This window comes from Erpetoichthys calabaricus, chromosome 3 (genome assembly GCF_900747795.2).
Source record: "Erpetoichthys calabaricus chromosome 3, fErpCal1.3, whole genome shotgun sequence".
NCBI classification, from domain to species: Eukaryota; Metazoa; Chordata; class Cladistia; order Polypteriformes; family Polypteridae; genus Erpetoichthys; species Erpetoichthys calabaricus.
The window spans coordinates 72,120,594-72,140,404 of NC_041396.2; the positions used below are offsets into that span (position 1 = coordinate 72,120,594).

Sequence of the window (19,811 nt, forward strand, 5' to 3'; positions counted from 1 at the left end):
TCCCTCCTCGTGCGGACATGGAGATAGCAGGTGACATCATTCACTCTGCTGTTGCTAAACTACAAACACAGCACCCCGAGGCGCTTGTGCTAATCACTGGAGATTTTAACCATGTGGCGCTGGACAAAACATTACCTGCCTTCTCCCAGTATGTGGATTGTTAACACCCGGGGAAATTGAATTATTGACCTACTGTATGCAAACGTTAAGGACACATACCGCGACACCCTACTGCCTGCGCTTGAGAAAGCAGATCATAACCTGGTTCTGCTTCAGCCTCACTACAAACCAAGAGTGAGGGAGCTACCTACAACCACACGCTCCTTCAGGAAGTGGTCCCCTAAGGCAGAGTAGGCTCTGAGAGACTGCTTTGGAACTACAGACTGGGATATCCTGCAGGGGTCACATTGTACGAACATTGAGGAGGTTGTTGACTGCACTAATGACTACATCAACTTCTTTATGGACATTGTAGTTCCAGTAAGAACAGTACGCTGCTATGCTAACAACAAGCCATGGATTACAAGTGACATCAAGGGCCTTTTGAACCAGAAGAAAAGGGCTTTTAAAGGCGGTGATCAGCATGAGCTCAAGCGCGTGCAGAAGGAACTCCAAATCCAGCTCAGAGCGGCGAAGAAGCAGTACAGGAGAAAACTGGAGCAAAAGTTGCAGAATAACAGCACAAAGGAAGTGTGGGATGGAATGAAGATCATCACTGGCTGCAGCTCGAAGCGGGGTACCTCCATTGAGAGAGACAGGGAGAAAGCAAACCTGATGAACAACTTTTTTAGCAGGTTTGACCACCCTAACCCACTCACTCTCACCTCAGAGTACTGCATCCTCCACCCATCCTTGTGCTGATACCAGCATAGAAGAGAGTTTTCCCCCACCCACAATTACAGCAGCCCAGGTAAGCAGAGAGCTAAGGAGACTTTGTGCCAGCAAAGCAGCGAGTCCAGATGGAGTATCGCCACAACTGTTCAAGGCCTGTGTGTTGGAGCTGGGGAGTCCTCTACAGCGCATCTTCAACCTGAGCCTGGAACAGGGGAGAGTCCCGATGCTTTGGAAAACATCTTGCATCACCCCAGTCCCAAAGGTATCATGTCCCAGTGAGCTGAATGACTTCAGGGTCACATGATGAAGACCATGGAGCAGCTGCTGCTTCACCACCTGAGGCCACAGGTCCACTACGCCCTAGACCCTCTGCAGTTCACATACCAGGAGAAGGTGGGAGCGGAGAATGCCATCATCTACATGCTACACCAATCTCTCTCCCACTTGGACAGAGGTAGTGGTTAGAATTATGTTTCTGGACTTCTCTGGCGCCTTCAACCCATCCAACCACTGTTCCTTAGGGAGCTGACAGAGATGGGAGTAGATTCATACCTGGTGGCATGGATCGTGAACTATCTTACAGGCAGACCTCAGTATGTGCGTCTCAGGAACTGCAGGTCTGACATTGTGGTCAGTAGCACAGGAGCGCTGTAGGGGAATGTGCATTCTTCGGTCCTGTTCAGCCTATATACATCGGACTTCCAATACAACTCGGAGTCCTGCCACGTGCAAAAGTTCGCTGACGACACTGCTATCGTGGGCTGCATCAGGAGTGGGCAGGAGGAGGAGTATAGGAACCTGATCAAGGACTTTGTTAAATGGTGCAACTCAAACCACCTACAACTGAACACCAGCAAAACCAAAGAGCTGGTGGTGGATTTCAGGAGGCCCAGGCCCCTCACAGACCCCATGATTATCAGAGGTGACTGTGTGCAGAGGGTACAGACCTATAAATACTTGGGAGTGCAGCTGGATGATAAACTGGACTGGACTGCCAATACTGATGCTCAGTGTAAGAGAGGACAGAGCTGACTATACTTCCTTAGATGGTTGGCGTCTTTCAACATCTGCAATAAGATGCTGCAGATGTTCTATCAAACGGCTGTGGTGAGCGCCCTCTTCTACTGTACACGGGGGGTGTGCTGGGGAGGCAGCATAAAGAAGAGGGACGCCTCACGCCTGGACAAACTGGTGAGGAAGGCAGGCTCTATTGCAGGCACGGAGCTGGACAGTTTGACATCTGTGGTGGAACAATGGGTGCTGAGCAGGCTCCTGTCAATCATGGGGAATCCACTGCATCCACTGAACAGTATCATCTCCAGACAGAGGAGTCGCTTCAGCGACAGAGGGGGGCATAAACGGAAACATTATACAATGCTATTGAATGTTATACCTGCCTCACACTCTCCACCTTGCACATTTTAACTTGCACTGTGTTTTTATCACTCTTTAATTAATATTGTTTTTATTAGTATGCTGCTGCTGGAGTATGTGAATTTCCCCTTGGGGATTAATAAAGTATCTATCTATCTAAATCATACCACTGAGCTTTATCAAAATATGCATTGAGGTGACAAACATATTACACCTCAAAAATGATAATTATGATGTACAAACTGTATTTAAGCTCACTTTTAAAAAGACCAATGCTTTTTTAGTTTTTCATTAGTTTATATCAGCTACCTTTTGCTGCTTCTCCGGGAACTGATGAATAGGTCAGGAAAAGCTCAGCCAAGCTTCACTCCATCATGCTCGCTATGCTAGAAGTCTTTAACAGAACAGCGAAATGTTACATTCAGTTTTGTATGTTGTGGGTATATCCATATTACTAAATGAGAATGGTAAACCGGATGGACGCAGGGACATCCGGCCATGGGCCGTGGACGCAAAAGACGTACTGCGCAGGCGCCCCACAAACCCCACCCCCCCCAAGCAACGGAAACCGGCCGGATGGAATGCAACGTAAATGCACGAAGCCATTGCACACAAAACGGGACACACACAAAGAAGAGGATTGAGACCCACGACACCCAAAGCCCCCCTCCAGTAACTGAAATAAGAAATGAGGCCACGCGCCCCTAGAACACCAAAAACAAAGGAGTCACACGCAGGCGCCACATAGCACACGAAACGGTTCACACACAAAAAGGACGATTCAGCCCCACGACACACAAACACCCCCTCCACTAACAGAAATAAAAACTCAGGCAACAAGCCCCCAGCACACAAAAAAAAAGAAGCCGCGAACGCCACACAAAGCCCATTGGACACGAAATGGAACAGACTACGGACATAGCACGCGAAACGTACACAAAAAGGACGATTCAGACCCACGACCTGAGACACAAAGCCCCATTACTGAACGAACCGTCCGTATTAAACATACGTCATCTGAACACGTTCAAATTATGCAGCATAGATCGATCTCATTACACTGATGCACTATTAACCGTTCAACCACATAAAAGGCTCCATATTAAACATACAAAAACAGGCAAGGCTCAATACAAACAATGAACGCCGTAAACTGCAACGGGCTTCTCACACACCACAGGCAAATCGATTACAGCTCCAGAATAGCACGTCCCAAATCCTGCACATACAACGACGCGCCTCTCAAACGGCACAAGCAAAAGATACACGTCAAGGACATCAACGACAGACACCTGCTAAACGATTGCGCCAGTTAGCTGACAACGCCTTCAATAATAAGTCCACTATTCATGAAAATTCATTGGGATTAATGAATGTCATTTGCAATCATTGTCATTCACTTAACTTCCCTGAAGAAACAAATGGCAATACAAGTAATGAATTTACACGTTGTTTTCAAAAGGGTCAAATTACACTGCCTCCTTTACATTCATATCCTGCATATCTACACAAGCTTCTAACTAACGAAGTACCTGAAAGTAAAAACTTTATGAACTGCATTAGATCCTACAATAGTTCATTTGCTTTTGCATCTACCGGAGTAAATATCAGGCCACCAAAAGGCAATGGCCCATACTGCTTTTGCGTATGTGGACAAATATTACATTGCATTTGAACAGTGCACCCTGAAACAAATCAAGAACGCAAATATGCACAAATCACGTCGGCACCTACAACGCGCTTCTGAAACCACGGAAGAAAAAATGTCTCGGCTCCAAAAACACATGTCACTCCTTATTCAAAATACCGGTCCCAATCACAGAAACATCGGTATCCACTATGAAAATGAACAGTAAAAATGCACGTGACATTCGTCTTGCCACACTATTAATTATAGATGAATGTACAATGGCATCCAGTCACTTACTCAACACCATTGATAAACTTCTACAAACGTTGATGAATAATAATATTCCCTTTGCAGGAAAGGTACTTTTATTAGGAAGAGATTTTAGACAGTGCTTAACTATTGCTCCATTTCCAATGCGCTCAGCTATTGTTCAGTCCACCTTAAAATACGCGGACAATTGGCATTGCGTTGATCTATAATAATAAAAGGCAAAGTCCTCACTGACTGACTGACTGACTGACTCACTGACTGACTGACTGACTGACTCATCACTAATTCTCCAACTTCCCGTGTAGGTGGAAGGCTGAAATTTGGCAGGCTCATTCCTTACAGCTTACTTACAAAAGTTAGGCAGTTTTCATTTCAAAATTATACGCGTAATGGTCATAACTGGAACCTATTTTTTGTCCATATACTGTAATGGTAGGCAGCAAGATGGCCATAGGAGACTGAGTTGCGTGTCGCGTCATCACGCCTCCCACGTAATCACGTGAACTGACTGTGAACTCAGTACGTAGAAAAGAAGGAGGAGCCCCAAAGAGCGCAGAAGAAAACATTCATTACACAATTGACAAGGCAGCGAAACAATGAGAAGCGAGTGAGTGACGCATACAAGCATCTTCATAAGACACGAGGTATAAAAAAGCACGGTGTAAACCGTAAGTCTAAATTAACTTTATAGAAATGCTCCCGCTGCCGTTTGCAATACCATATTCGCGAGATACAAGTTTAATGAGAAGACACGACGTATAAAAAAGCACGGTGTAAACTGTAACCTTAACTTTATAGAAACGCTCCCGCTGCCGTTTGCAATGCCATATTCGCGAGATACAAGTTTAATGAGAAGACACGAGGTATAAACGACAGTTTGCATCACTTTGTAACAGAGTTAAAATTGCTGTAGCGACAAACTTTTAACTGCCGGGTCTTAGCTAACATTAAATAAACACGTGGACATCGCAACATCACACAAGAGAGTGGCTCACGTGAAGTGACTGAACGCAGCAGGAGTGATCACTTGCATTAATCAAACCTGTTCAAAAAACACATTACACAATTGATAAGGTAGGAAAAGAATATGAAACAAGGCACGGTATAAACCGTAACTTTAAGTTTATAGAAACGCTGCCGTTTGCAATACCATATTCGCCCCTGCGAAGCGCGGTGATTTTGCTATATATATTAAACTATTTCAACCATTGTATGATCTGCTTCTCGCAACTGAAAGAGGGCACCGTGGCAGAAGTTAGCCGACTTGCTCACCAACCACAAGCGTTACCTGGTAGGTAACCACCCATACAATCAGATTGTGAATCAGACTACGAATGCCTGCAATGTAATTACCCCGATCTACATGCTGTCAAATGAACGAACCTCACGCCGTGGCACAACGTTAGGGGCTTCGCCTCTACGTCCGAGGATCGATTCCCGTAAGGGAGTGCAGTGACTGTGTACTCCTGATGAGCCCACAATTACGGCGAAACACGTGTCGCATACTATGCATCTTCAAAGCACGGTGTAAACAGTAAGTTTAAATTGAGTTTATAGAAACGCTCCCGCTGCCGTTTGCAATACCATATTAGATGACTTTGTAACAGAGTTAAAATTGCTGGAGCGATAAATTTTTAACTGCCGGGTTATGTCGCGTGTTCTTGGGTAGGTACACCAAAAAATTTATACATTTAGTGCCAGCTTAAGTCTTCAATCTGCCTCAAGAATGATTAGCGAAGGTGGTAGACAATGAAAACGTCAGCCGTACGCATCCGCCACGCACGCACTGGTGCGCGCAGCTGTGACTTGATTCTACAATAAAATAAAATAAAGATAAAAAGAGTAATAACTTGCACCACCGCTATTCAATTACACTTGCCTAACGCCTCTCCTAAGGGGAAATACTGTGGGATCTGGACATCCGTCAAAGCAGCAATCACAAGCCCGATTACAAAGCGGGAAGCTGTGATTTGTCGTCTCCCTCCCATGTAACAATCACAGCCCGTGTTGCAACGCACTATGTATGTATATGTATGTGTGTGTATATGTATGTGTGTATATATATATATATATATATATATATATATATATATATATATATATATGTGTGGGAAAGCGAATAGTAGACGTGACGTAGTATCTGTGTACCAAATTTCAAGTCAATAGGTGAAACGGTTTGCGAGCTACAGCTCATTTAAAATCCTGGACAGACAAACTAATAGCCACGGTACTGTTTTATAGAAGAACATTTTAATGTTTAATAATTTATATTTATATGCAATGTGCTTCTTATATATTACTTCATATTCTCAAATGATAATGATGTTAATGTTGTTTATATTGATTTCTATGTTATTGTAAGTGCTCTTTATTTGTGGAAAAATAAATTTGGCAATTTAACTTATTTTATACATACATTTTATTTTTTTCTCTTGCACTCAGTGAGCGAATCCACTGGCTAATCAGCTATATATATATATATATATATATATATATATATATATATATGTATGTGTATATATATATGTGTGTATATATATATATATATATATATATATATATATATATATATATATATATATATATATATATATATATATATAGATAGATAGATAGATATATGTGTATGTATGTAGATATACAAATATGTATATATATGTATATATGTTTATATATATATGTAGATATACAAATATGTATATGTATATATATATGTATATGTGTCTGCATGTGTGTGTGTGTGTATATATATATATATATATATATATATATATATATATGTATGTGTATATATATGTTGATATATGTATATATATGTGGATGTGTATATGTATATATTTATGTATATACACTATGTTTATGTATATATATGTTTACATAACCTCTTTAACACACTACTTCTCCACTGCGAAGCGCGGGTATTTTGCTAGTGAATAATAATATTCCCTTTCGAGGAAAGGTACTTTTATTAGGAGTAGATTTTAGACAGTGCTTAGCTATTGCTCCACATGCCATGCGCTCAGCTATTGTTCAGTCCACCTTAAAATACGCGACGACGTCATACATAAACAACAAGAGACCGAACTACAATACATATACAGGTGCGAGACCTGATTGGTGATAATACGAAGAAACGAACAGTCCGCATATTAACAGTGAGTTCGATCCTCCTTATTACTTATCCATATTCCTAACGATAAAGATCAAACAAGTCATCAATTCACGATCACGGGTACAAAACTAGACGGCTCGAGTAACGGGACCACAAACACGAACCCGCATCAAAAAAAAAAAATTCACGTCGGCGCCTACAAAGCGCTTCGAAAACCGCGGAACAAAAAATGTTACGCGGACAATTGGCATTGCTTTCAAAAGATACACTTCGTACAAAACATGCGATGTCCAGATCCCGAATATAACAATTGGTTATTACAACTAGGACATTGTACACTCACCAATACAGATGGACTTCACCCAGATATTATTACAATTCCTCAACCCTTTATCTGTGACGACTTACTTACGGAAATATTTGGAACAGCGGTCTCATTAGACCAAATACCCCTTTTAACACAACGAACTATATTATGTCCAAAAAATATTACTGTTGATCACATTAATAACCAGGTCATTTCATTACTTCCTGGAGAGTCACACCTCTTTCTAAGCTCTGACAAAGTTGACTCTGATGACGACAATGACCATCTTAATTTCCCCTTAGAATATTTGAACACTATTAACCCAGCCGGATTACCACAACACAGTCTTAGCCTTAAAAACGGAACAATAATCATGCTATTAAGAAACCTTAACACTAAACAGGGTTTATGCAATGGTACACGTTTAGTCATCTACACCATGACACACAATATTATTCAAGCAACAGTTCTTACAAGATCACATGCTAACAATACTGTTCTAATTCCTAGATTTGACCTTACAAGTTCTGACCTGGAATTACCTTTTACACTTAAACGGAAACAATTCCCCATTTAACCTGCCTTTGCCATGACCATCAACAAATCACAAGGACAAACCATGGACAAGGTTGGCATCTACCTATCTGAGCTCGTTTTTGTACATGGACAACTTTATGTGGCCTTCTCACAAGTTCGACGTTAAAGTTAAGGTCATAAATGCTCCATGCCAAGGAAAACTCATTCAAGGGCAAGACACCATCTTTACTACTAATGTTGTTTACAAAGAAATTTTCCAATAAACCTTTACACTGTGCCAAACACTTTATTGTTTGCTTCCTATCTGCGTCATCTACACATTCACACTATGCTATATCTCATTCATACATCACGCTCTTTGTAATTTCCCAACACCAGGGGTTGGCGAGCGAAGCGAGCAGGGGGCAGAGCCCCCTAGTTTAGAATTAGACAGATCTTTTACTTGTTCCATGGTGGAATCTAGGCTTTGTAAAGGAGCTAGTTAGCTAGTTAGTTATACGCACACAATATAGCCTGAACACATACCACAATGACACTACAATGCTTAAAAAGGAAGATAATTACGAAGAAAGAAAATTTCTGACCTGGCAGTTATAGTCACAGTGAGGCATTACAGGGATATTGTTGTAGGTATAAAGGAGCCCCAGTAATGTTTCTTTACACACTTCTGCTAAATAATGTGTCAGCTGAAAGTAGTGCTTTGCAGTGTATTGTCCACACCAGTATACCAGTGATGATTTTTTATTTTTAATGGCATTTAATGAAAATTTATATCACTTATACTTGGCCAAGAATCATTTAAAAAGAATACACATGGTGCAAGCACAAAAACTTAAAACTTGCTCTTGTTGTCGGGCGTACTTGTGCACTTGGTAAACAAAAACAGTATCTTTTGTACCATTATTAATGGAAGGCTGAGAAACAGATGCTGCTAGGGTAGAAGAGCTGATTCAGAAACAAAATGCAACATCCATCATTTGACCCTGGTTTGTAGTCAAAAACACACACTAACCAAATTAACATAATATGTAAACTTTACAAGTGGCACATTGCTGCAGAGAATGGCAACACAAGGAACCTTTTCTCAGACCTTAAGAGCATCCATACTAGTGAAAACAGCAGATGTCTGTCTGAAAAGGCGAGCCGCAGCTCCTTTTGACATGAAGCAAGATGCAAAAGTGAAACTAACTTTAAACCAATCTACAATCACCAAGTCATTCGCCAGTGGATGTCATTGCAACAAAAAAAAGCAAACACTGGAATGAAATTATGAATGATGTAACAAACATCACTAAGGACAGGTTTCCTGTTAACACAGTCGAAAAAGAACTTAATTAAAATGCTAGGTCCCAGGTGTATAATTCTGAATAGCAGTTACTTCATGAAAACTGTCCTCCCACAAAAGTATGAAGAATACAGACATAAAGTCAAGTCCAAGATTAAATCAGATGGTCATTTTGTGTGCACAATGGATCTATGGTTAACCTGCACATCTGAACCATATACTGTATAAGATTGACTTTACTCTATATTAACAAGGACTGAAAACCATAAGCCAATGTTTACAAACTTCATACTTTCCTGAGGATCACACTGGTGAGTTGCTGGCTTTAGGACTGAGAGAGGCACTTGAGAGCTGGGGGCTTCCAAGTGTGCATGACAACTGGCAACACTGCCAATATGACTAAAGTCATGGATATCAATGGTTGGATGAGATTACAAAATTTTGGACATTGTCTTCATCAATCTATTGGAAAGTCAGAACAAACACATAGACAATAACAAGTTTTTACATCATAATCACAATTTAATTTATTGCAATTTCTGAAAGTGCAACAGCTGCATTTTAAATAGTCTATATATAATACATATTTGAGAATTTCAGGTCCATGTGCTCATGTACCCAACCCCAAATTCCCTCCTCCTATCCAAAATCCCTTTGGGAAATTAAATGCTTTGAAAAAATAAAAGCAATTAAATATTTTTACCAAAACAAATGGTCTCTTCACAATATCACATTAAAATCTCTATTTACAAATGGAAAATGTATATTAATAGTAAAATAGTATAATTCTCCTGTAGTGAGTGACGCTCATATAACCTACACACACAGCTCACACTGGAAACATTTAAGAGAAACACATTTACATGTTTGTGTGTGTGTGCGCGTATTAGAGAGAGAGAGAAAAAACAAAGGTGTGTGATAAATGTTCAAGGTTTTCAAATTAAGTAATGTATTGCTTAAAAGAGTTTTGATTAGCATGGTCTATATATGGTTGTTTCAGAGAGGCAACCAAGAGGGGTTTGAGGCACATTTACATACATTTACAAGGGGACTGTGATTTATAAAGGTAACTTACAAAAAAAATGTGCTTATGGCAAGTATTATAAACCACGTTTTTATTGCCATAGCCATTTTCCTGTTTTTTGGCATGCACATATTTTCACTCTTGAATGTAAACAAAGTTTTATAAATGAGACCCCTATACTGTACAAATGTCTTAAACATTTCAAACAGTTTACAGAAAAATATTTGTATCATATGTTTGTTTTACATCTTCCGGATTAGTATCAATAAAAAACAGTATATTTAAGAGTTCCAAACATTCTTTTTTGCAAAAAGTGAGCAAGATGATATTTACTGAATGTCCTTAAAGAAAAAAAAACTAACATAGCAATGGACAGCTTTCCAGTTTAAAAATGTGAGATCACTGTAAGCATACAGTGATCCCTCGCTATATCGCGCTTCGCCTTTCGCGGCTTCACTCTATCGCGGATTTTATATGTAAGCATATTTAAATATATATCGTGGATTTTTTGCTGGTTCGCGGATTTCTGAGGACAATGGGTCTTTTAATTTCTGGTACATGCTTCCTCAGTTGGTTTGCCCAGTTGATTTCATACAAGGGACGCTGTTGGCAGATGGCTGAGAAGCTACCCAACTTACTTTCTCTCTCTCTCTATATTGCGCTGACTTTCTCTGATCCTGACGTAGGGAGTGTGAGCAGGGGGGCTGTTCGCACACCTAGACGATACGGACGCTCGTCTAAAAATGCTGAAAGATTATTTTCACGTTGCTACCTTCTGTGTGCAACTGCTTCGTGAAGCGACATGCTGCACGGTGCTTCGCATACTTAAAAGCTCAAAGGGCACGTATTGATTTTTGACTTTGTTTTTCTCTCTCTCTCTCTCTCTCCCTGCTCCTGACGGAGGGGGTGTGAGCTGCCGCCTTCAACAGCTTTGTACCGGCGGTGCTTTGCATACTTAAAAGCCAAACAGCCCTATTGATTTGTTTGCTTTCCTCTCTGTTTCCTTTGAAGAGGAAGATATGTTTGCATTCTTTTAATTGTGAGACAGAACTGTCATCTCTGTCTTGTCATGGAGCACAGTTTAAACTTTTGAAAAAGAGACAAATGTTTGTTTGCAGTGTTTGAATAACGTTCCTGTCTCTCTACAACCTCCTGTGTATCTGCGCAAATCTGTGACCCAAGCATGACAATATAAAAATAACCATATAAACATATGGTTTCTACTTCGCGGATTTTCTTATTTCGCGGGTGGCTCTGGAACGCAACCCCCGCGATGGAGGAGGGATTACTGTATAGCCCAGTGCTTTCTTAAGCAAATATGACAAACAGGTGCTAGAGACAAGTGACACAATGTGCAGGTGGAAACCAAAGTGATAAAATGAAATAGACACAGCTGTGTAGAGGAAATAAAATTGGGGAAGGGGCATCCATACTAAGAAGGCGAGGCTCTGGTAGATGTGGCAGTTTAAGCTTCTAATCTTACACCATGGCAAAGTGAGCATAGTGACAAGACACAAGTTTGTCATCTGGCATCAACAAGATCTCTCCCAATTTCAGAGCAGACAAGTGTTTTCAGGTATGCTTTCCAAGCTCTTCTCCAAAAATAAAAAGGCAAGGCTAAGGACCGGAAACACAGTCACAGGCCAAGGAAACCTAGTGCAGCAAGTGAGAAATACATCAAGCTTACTTTCCTACAAAATCTGAAGATGTCCAGCTCCAATATCATCAGCACAGAACTGGCAGAAACCACTGGGACCCTGTTACACTTATCTACAGTCCGGAGAAGTCTTATCACAATCAGAATCAGAATCAGCTTTATTGGCCAAGTATATGTACACATACAAGGAATTGGACTCCGGTTTTACCTAGTATTGTCCCTGACGCTGTGAGATTGACTTAAGTGTTCATGAGAGTGATGGCCTGAGGAAAGAAACTATTCACATGTCTGGTAGTTTTGGCGTACAGTGCTCTGTAGCGCCTACCAGAGGGAAGAAGTTGAAAAAGGTTGTAACCAGGGTGTGATGGGTCTGCAATGATGTTTTCTGCCTGTTTCCTGACTCGAGATCTGTATAAGTCTTGAATGGAGGGCAGATCAACACCAATGATTTTTTCTGCAATCCTGACTGTCCGTTGAAGTCTGTTCCTGTCCTGTTTTGTGGCTGAGCCAAACCAGACTGTGATAGATGAACAGAGAACAGACTGGATTGCTGCAGAGTAAAATTGGATGAGCAGCTCCTGAGGCAGGTTGAACTTCCTGAGCTGGCGCAGGAAGTACAACCTCTGCTGGGCCTTTTTAACAATTGTGTTTATGTTTAGTTCCCATTTTAGGTCCTGGGAAATTGTGGATCCCAGAAACCTAAAGTTTTCCACAGCAGACACAATGCTGTTGAGTAGTGTGAGAGGGGGCAGCACTGGGGGGCTCCTCCTGAAGTCCACTGTCATCTCCACAGTTTTAAGCTTGTTCAGCTCCAGGTTGTTTTGACCGCACCAGAGGGCCAGCTGTTCGACCTCTCGTCTGTATACTGACTCGTCACTGTCCTTGATGAGGCCAATGACTGTCATATCATCTGCGAACTTCAGGATTTTAACAGACAGGTCTCTTGAGGTGCAGTCATTTGTGTAGAGGGAGAAGAGCAGAGGAGAGAGGACACATCCCTGGGGGGAGCCAGTGCTGACTGTTCGTGTGCTGGATGTGATTTTTCCCAGTCTCACTTGCTGCTTCCTATCTGTCAGGAAGTTTTTGATCCACTGGGAGATGGGAGCTGGTACAGTGAACCAAGTGAGTTTGGTGTGGAGGACTTCTGGAATGATAGTATTGAACGCCGAGCTGAAGTCCACAAACAGGATCCTAGCATATGTCCCTGGAGAGTCGAGATGTTGCAGGATGTAGTGCAGTCCCATGTTGATTGCATCATCCACTGACCTGTTTGCTCGGTAAGCAAACTGTAGGGGGTCAAGCAGGGGGTCTGTAATGTCCTTCAGGTAGGTCAAAAGTGGTGTTAGTGGAAGAATTGCACCCAAAAAGTTACTCCTTCTAACAGAAGGACTAGGGTGTAGAAAAATGGAAACAGGTACTCTGGACTGAGGGTACTTGCTGTTGAGCAATCCCTATAGGCTGTGTACTTCTGCTCACACACCTCCTTTGTACCTTCTGCTCTTCGATTCTGCTTGGCATCAACTACAAAATGGCCACTTGGCTCAGGGTGCCATTCTTACTGCAGGCTTGCTGGTACAAGAAATATATATATATTTTACTTTGTTAACAAAATGTGGGATGTACTTTTTATTTAGATAGAGAAAGAGTTCCCTAAATCTTAAACATCCATAATTGGTTAAAAAGAAAAAGCTGTGTTGTGTTTCCTTTTTATTTTGCAAATTAACTAATAGATTTGAGGGGTACATTATTTAGTAAATGGCAAATGGTGGAATACCTAAAATTGAACCTTGAAGTTTTTGTTACTCAAATTACAAGATGGATTTAAGTAAACTGTATGTACATTAACCAAGTAACGTCAATGTTGCTGTAAATCACAGCTCCTAACATTTAAAAATTAATCAGTAATAAACAGTAAAAAAACAAAAATAAACAAGGCATCTTACTAATCAGAGTATGCGAATTCAATAGTTCGTAACTTTTCCTGGAAATTTCCAGTAACAATCCAACTTAAAATGTTACAAACGTAAAACTATATTTGATTTTAGACAATAGTGGACTTAACAAAAATATGGTTTGGTTTCAATACTAGATTAATAAATTGCTTTGTCATGTTGTTTTAAGGAGCACAAACGTCAATTTATGGGATTGACTCGCGTAGAAGATAAAAAAAAAAATAAACATATCGAGCCGTTTCTTGTTAGTATGTTCACTGGCGAACATCCTACAATCATAAACTGTCAAAATAATTTTCAAAATCATATTAGTTGATATCACATTCCGTTGTCAAAAAATTAAAAAACTGAATTATGTTTTTTTTTTCATTACTGAATTTGAACGCAATATTAGGTCTGTCAAGCTTTTTTGTGTTTGGAATAATGTTTAAGTAAGCTTAACGAAAAATATACTTGTGTCACGAAAATCAATTACAATATTAGCGTTTAAAACTACATTTAAACTATAAATGAAATAGTACAATAAAATGAGAATAAAAGTGAAATAAATCCAACACACTAACATACAAATAAAACCATGTAAATGTTTATTTCATATATCTGCTATTAGTAGTCTAAATAGTCTGGCAAAATGCTACTCTAAAAAATAATTGCAACACTGAGACGTAAATATAAACACTAAAATCCTACCTGCAAACTCAGCCGTCAAACAGTGCGCTGCCAAAGATATACTAGCTTCCGCAAGCAGACACAGGAAGAGAAATGAACGGAAGCCTACTAGGATCATTTTCCGGCTAGAACGCGCATTTTGGAATTCTTGAAACCATGTGCGCCAAATCTTGTGGCTAAATGCTATTCAAACTGAAATAATTGCGTAGGAATCATTATACGCCTAAACTGCGCAGGAAATGTAATACTGACTGCTTTCGGCTCAATTTTTAATCAACGAGTAGAGGATTCTGTCCATTCCTACATATATTAGTCTATTACTATGGAAGACGATGCTCCTGTTATATATGGACTAGAATTTCAGGTAACAGAAGATAAAACAAATCGATCTGATGATTAAAATATTAATGTCATACTTAGTGAGTACAATGAATAGCCATTTACGTTACAAAGCTTTGTAATATATGTACCTGAGTTTCATCACATACGGTAGTGGTAAATTGCATTTTTATCAGTTCTTCATCAATCCAATACATTGATAATATGTTTTTAAATGTGATTAATTAAAACGGTAAAAAGAACTACAGTATGAGCTATACTAAGAGAAACGGCCGTTCAGGTTATTATAAAGGTAAAATAAAGTAGATGACCATGAATTTTGTGTTTACATAACCTAAATGTCATGTGTTGTTCAATGATTTTCATTCCATATGAAATCATAACCTTTCGTGGTGTAATTTAAAGATTAATAATTTAGAAATTAACAAGTTTTTAAAAATGCAAAACAGAACATTTACGTATCCGAGAATAACCTTATTATTTGTTTTCTTGCTATTCACTTACAGCAAAGATAGTGGTGATAAAATTGCCTTTTAGGTTATTATGCTTTTTGAGTAGTTAGGATCATTAACAATTTATTTTATATAGCACCATTTGTAATAGTAACCAACCCATGGTGTCTTCCTGAGAAAATTGGATTGTACCATATCTATTTGAAAAAAACGCGCCCTAAATGTACAGTTAAAAAACATAACAGTAGTAAATGTAAAAAATAAAATATAAGCAGATACCAGGTGGATATTTAGAAAAGACAATGTCAAAAACAGAAAACCCTGCACTTGCAAAGCAAGTTTTGAAATGTAATCGTTAGTAAGTTCAAGCTTAACTCATATTAAGTCTTTTGTTCCTTTGTAATATATTGAGAGATTAAGTGTATAGTTTGAACCTCTCTTTGAACTACTAAATTACATCACGCATGTTTCTTTATTTGTTTTAAATTTTATTTACTTTAAATATTTTCTGTTTTAGGCACGAGCATTAACAGCTCAGATAGCTGAAACAGATGCAATTCGTTTTCTTGTTGGAACACAGTCACTGAAATATGATAACCAGGTAAACCTTTTCTTTATGTTACTGACAAAAATAATTTTCCAGCTTATAAGGAAGTGTCAATTCCCTGTTCAGCATTAATATTAATTGTTCACTTCTGTAACACTTTTTCACTTCAGAATAATATAGTTATTCATTATATAACTAAATTACAGAAGCATCATTTGTACATTCTAAAATAACATTCTCAAACAGCTTTATCCAAATGAATGTTTCTGGGACTCGAGCATATCCTGGTAGCAGGTGGTCAAAATTATCAACTTATACTATAAGAACCAGAGATCATCTGGGAGATCACTGGGAAAAGTGGTATACTTTAGGGAAACACAAGTTTTTATGAGACTCTGGCATGCTTCCATCTGCTGCTTTACTGTGCTCTCCTGAAGTGTATCAAATCTTAGTCCATTTTAGGGTTACAAGGAGCCATAGCCTATCCTGGAAGTACCTAAAGAATGGCGGGAAACAGCCCTGCAAAAGTGGATGGGTTGACAATCATAGGGTACACTCATCCACACACACAAATTCATATGCATGCTGGTGCTTACTTAGAATTGCAATTATCCTACCTGCCTGCATTTGTGAATGTGGGCAGAAAACTGGACTATGTTGAGCAGAAACCATTTTTGGGTGGCAGTCACTTCAAAGGTGCATTCACTCACAATGGGTCATTCTACATTCAGCTGTTCTTCAGGATATGGAATGAAACTGTAATACCCAGAGCAACCCTTGTAGACTCAGGAAGAACATGAAAACTGCACATAGTGTCCATGTCGGTTTTGAAAGCTTGAGCTCTAGAGCTGTGCGATGGCAGTGGCAGCAACTTAACCTCCCGTTTAACATAATTGAAAATCCATTCAAAGTGATAAGTATAACAATATTCTGCATAAACGTTTAAGAAATATGTTATAGTTAGTCATGTTGTACTGTAACTATCTAAGGACATCAGGAATGACAATAAATCATTTTCTTATGCTGCATGCTGCATATTTTCTGCTGAGCTTTCTGAAAAGAAATACATTTAATATTGACAAATAAAAGCTGTTAAAGGCTAATTCTGTGTTCTTTTAAGTGTGTAGAGGAACTTGTCAGTTAACATCATACTTTAAGAAGGACTGACGTAGGCACCTATTTATAGTTTTACTTATGTAGTTACAAGACATTTCACCTGACTGCTTCTTTTTGCCAGAACAGTGGTATGTACCATGGTCAGTGTGGGGTTTGGATAGTGGTTGAGAAAAGTTTTACAGAGTGGTCCAGTGTACAAGCCAAGGACAAACTTTCATTCCGCTTTTACTGCAGAGAATCAACAGCCTGCTAACTCTTAAACAGTTACTTAAAATATTGTGAAGCCTGTGTTGAAGGCTGAAATAAGTTACTCTTCTCATGTTTCAATTCATAAGAGTAATATAACTTACTTAGATTTTAAATGTTTTTAGAGATCTTGGTAGCAATTTCTTGATGTCTCATGTCGGAAGCAACATTATCAAATGATTGTTGACAGAAGAAGACTTGAAAAGTGGGGTCATGCACCTATCATCATTAATGGGTTTGTTGTTAAAAGAGAATCATAGTCATATGTAACTGTGCATTCTCTGATGTTTAATAGCATTTCTCCCACAAATGCTCACATCTATAGCTGTGCAACAGAAAGCAAACTGACTATCTGAGTTACAGTCTGGTATGGTAATTGCACTGTGACAGACTGCAAGGTAGCATGGGGAGAAATTTCTGGGGCCATATCCCACATACAACATGTATGCTTGAAGAAAGTACTTTCTGTCAGTTCAACCCTCTCACACCCGAGCAACATACAGTTTTTACCCCAGCCTTTTAGTAGGTGATATTATTGCAATAACAGATTTTGCCTAAGGCTGTTAAATTATTAACTCACATAAACAGTGACAAAACTCCACTATGTATATACCTATGCTACCAGTTAGTTTATTCTATCTATTTCGTGCTACTGACTTTTCGGTAGCTCATTTATTTTTTTGTCTGTTCCATGTTGTATGCTTATATCCATCCAACCATCCATTTTCCAACCCGCTGAATCCGAACACAGGGTCACGGGGGTCTGCTGGAGCCAATCCCAACCAACACAGGGCACAAAGCAGGAACCAATCCCGGGCAGGGTGCCAACCCACCGCAGATGCTTATATCTGATATTTTAAATTTGATACTGTTGCATATTTATTTCTTATAATGCCATTGCTTGTTTACAGCTAATCCTCTGGCTAGTACGTTGGATTCTCTGGGTCCACGGTTCTTGAGGCTGATCCTCCAATTAGTTGTGAACTGCTCAGTCTCACTGACATTGCACAGGTGGTGAACCAGCTAAGGGTAGGGAAGGCTGCAGGGATCTGTGGTATCCAGGGTGCACTTCTCCAGGCTGGTGGTAAGGCTGTCCTCCTGGCATTGCAAGCAATTTTTGCTTCCATGTGGGAGACTGGTGTCAATCCAACTGACTGGAAAACTTGTTGTCCCTATCTGGAAAGTGAAGGGTTATCACCTGGATTGCGGCAACTACAGAGGGATAACACTCCTCTTGGTGCCAGGTAAGGTCCTCGCTACAGTCATCCTCAATAGGATCCATAATCACTTGCTCACCTACCAGCAACTGGAACTGGAACTAGATTTTATGCCTAAAAAGTCGACCATCGACTACATTATGGCACTGAGGGTTCTCATGGAGCACAACGTTTCTTTGAAGCCTTTGTTGATTTTCGTAAAGCGTTCAACTCAGTTGATTGAGCTGCTCCTTGGGACATTCTGCATACAGTATCATGGTCAGCCTGTACACTAGTACAGTGAGTGCTGTGCAGAGTGGAGGCAAAACCTCTGCATTTTTCCCAGTTGATTCTGGGGTTCGTCATGGGTGTGATCTTGCTCCTACTGTGTTCAATGCTTGCATGGACTGGGTGTTGGGCAAGGTCATGGGGGTCCAACGGCTGTGGTGCATCTGTTGGCGAAGAAAGATTCACTGATCTTGACTCTGTTGACGATGCTGTGATCTTCGTGGAGTAAGTGGAGGCTCTGATCAGGGCTCTCAAGAGACTGAGCAAGGAGTCTGAGTGTCTGGGCTTGCGAGTGCCTTGGATAAAAATCAAGATCAAGGCCTTTAATGACCTCTTGGGCACAGCCATCAGCAGTGTGTCTGTCTGCGGAAAGAGTGTCACACTTGTCGAGAGGTTTTCTTACCTCAGCAGTAACATTTATGTCTCTGGTGACTCTTCCTATGAAGTCAGTAGATGGATTGGGAGAGCATAGGAGGTCATGAGGGGTGTGTGGTGCTCTTCATATCTATGCAAAAGGACGAAGATTCAAGTCTTTAGAATCCTGGTGCTTCCTATATTGTTGAGAGACATGGACACTATCCAGTGACCTGAGAAAAAGACTAGACTCTTATGGTACTGTGTCTCTTTGGAGAATCCTTGGGTACTGCTGGTTTGACTTTGTGTCGAATGAGCGTTTGCTCATGGAGTCCTGAATGAAGCACTTTACCCACATTGTGAAGGAGCATCAGTTTCTGCACTATGGCCATGTAATGCAATTCACCAAGGGTGATCTGGCTCGCAGGATCCTCATTGTTGAGGACCCGAGGGGCTGGACCAGGCCAAGGGACGCCCACGTAACACCTGGCTGTGGCTGATAGACGGTCACTTCCGGAGAGTGGGACTGGACTGTGTGTTTGCCTGGTGGGTTGCCAACCAGGATCTTGAGCTGTTTCATCGTGAGGTGGTTGCAGCAACAATATGCTCCCCAACCTAACTT

At 40.2% G+C, this 19,811-nt stretch overlaps 2 protein-coding genes across 4 annotated transcripts in view; one reads left to right on the forward strand and one right to left on the reverse strand.

Moving 5' to 3' along the window:
• trappc12 (trafficking protein particle complex subunit 12) overlaps window positions 1-19,811 on the reverse strand; it is a 147,108-nt gene that overhangs the window by 105,328 nt on the left and 21,969 nt on the right. Inside the window, exon 1 of one of the 3 annotated variants that reach the window (XM_051925528.1) lies at window positions 14,673-14,758. The exons of 1 other annotated variant lie outside the window; for it this stretch is intronic. The gene's annotated coding sequence lies outside the window, so the exon portion shown is untranslated. Of the gene's footprint in view, window positions 1-14,672; window positions 14,759-19,811 lie in introns of those variants that run through there. One more of the 3 variants, XM_028796913.2, reaches the window with a different exon arrangement.
• eipr1 (EARP complex and GARP complex interacting protein 1) overlaps window positions 14,839-19,811 on the forward strand; it is a 90,061-nt gene continuing 85,088 nt past the window's right edge. The window contains exons 1-2 of the mRNA XM_028796914.2: window positions 14,839-15,015; window positions 15,960-16,043. Coding sequence (XP_028652747.1) covers window positions 14,974-15,015; window positions 15,960-16,043 — 126 coding nt within the window. The 5' untranslated portion in view covers window positions 14,839-14,973. The remainder of the gene's footprint in view (window positions 15,016-15,959; window positions 16,044-19,811) is intronic.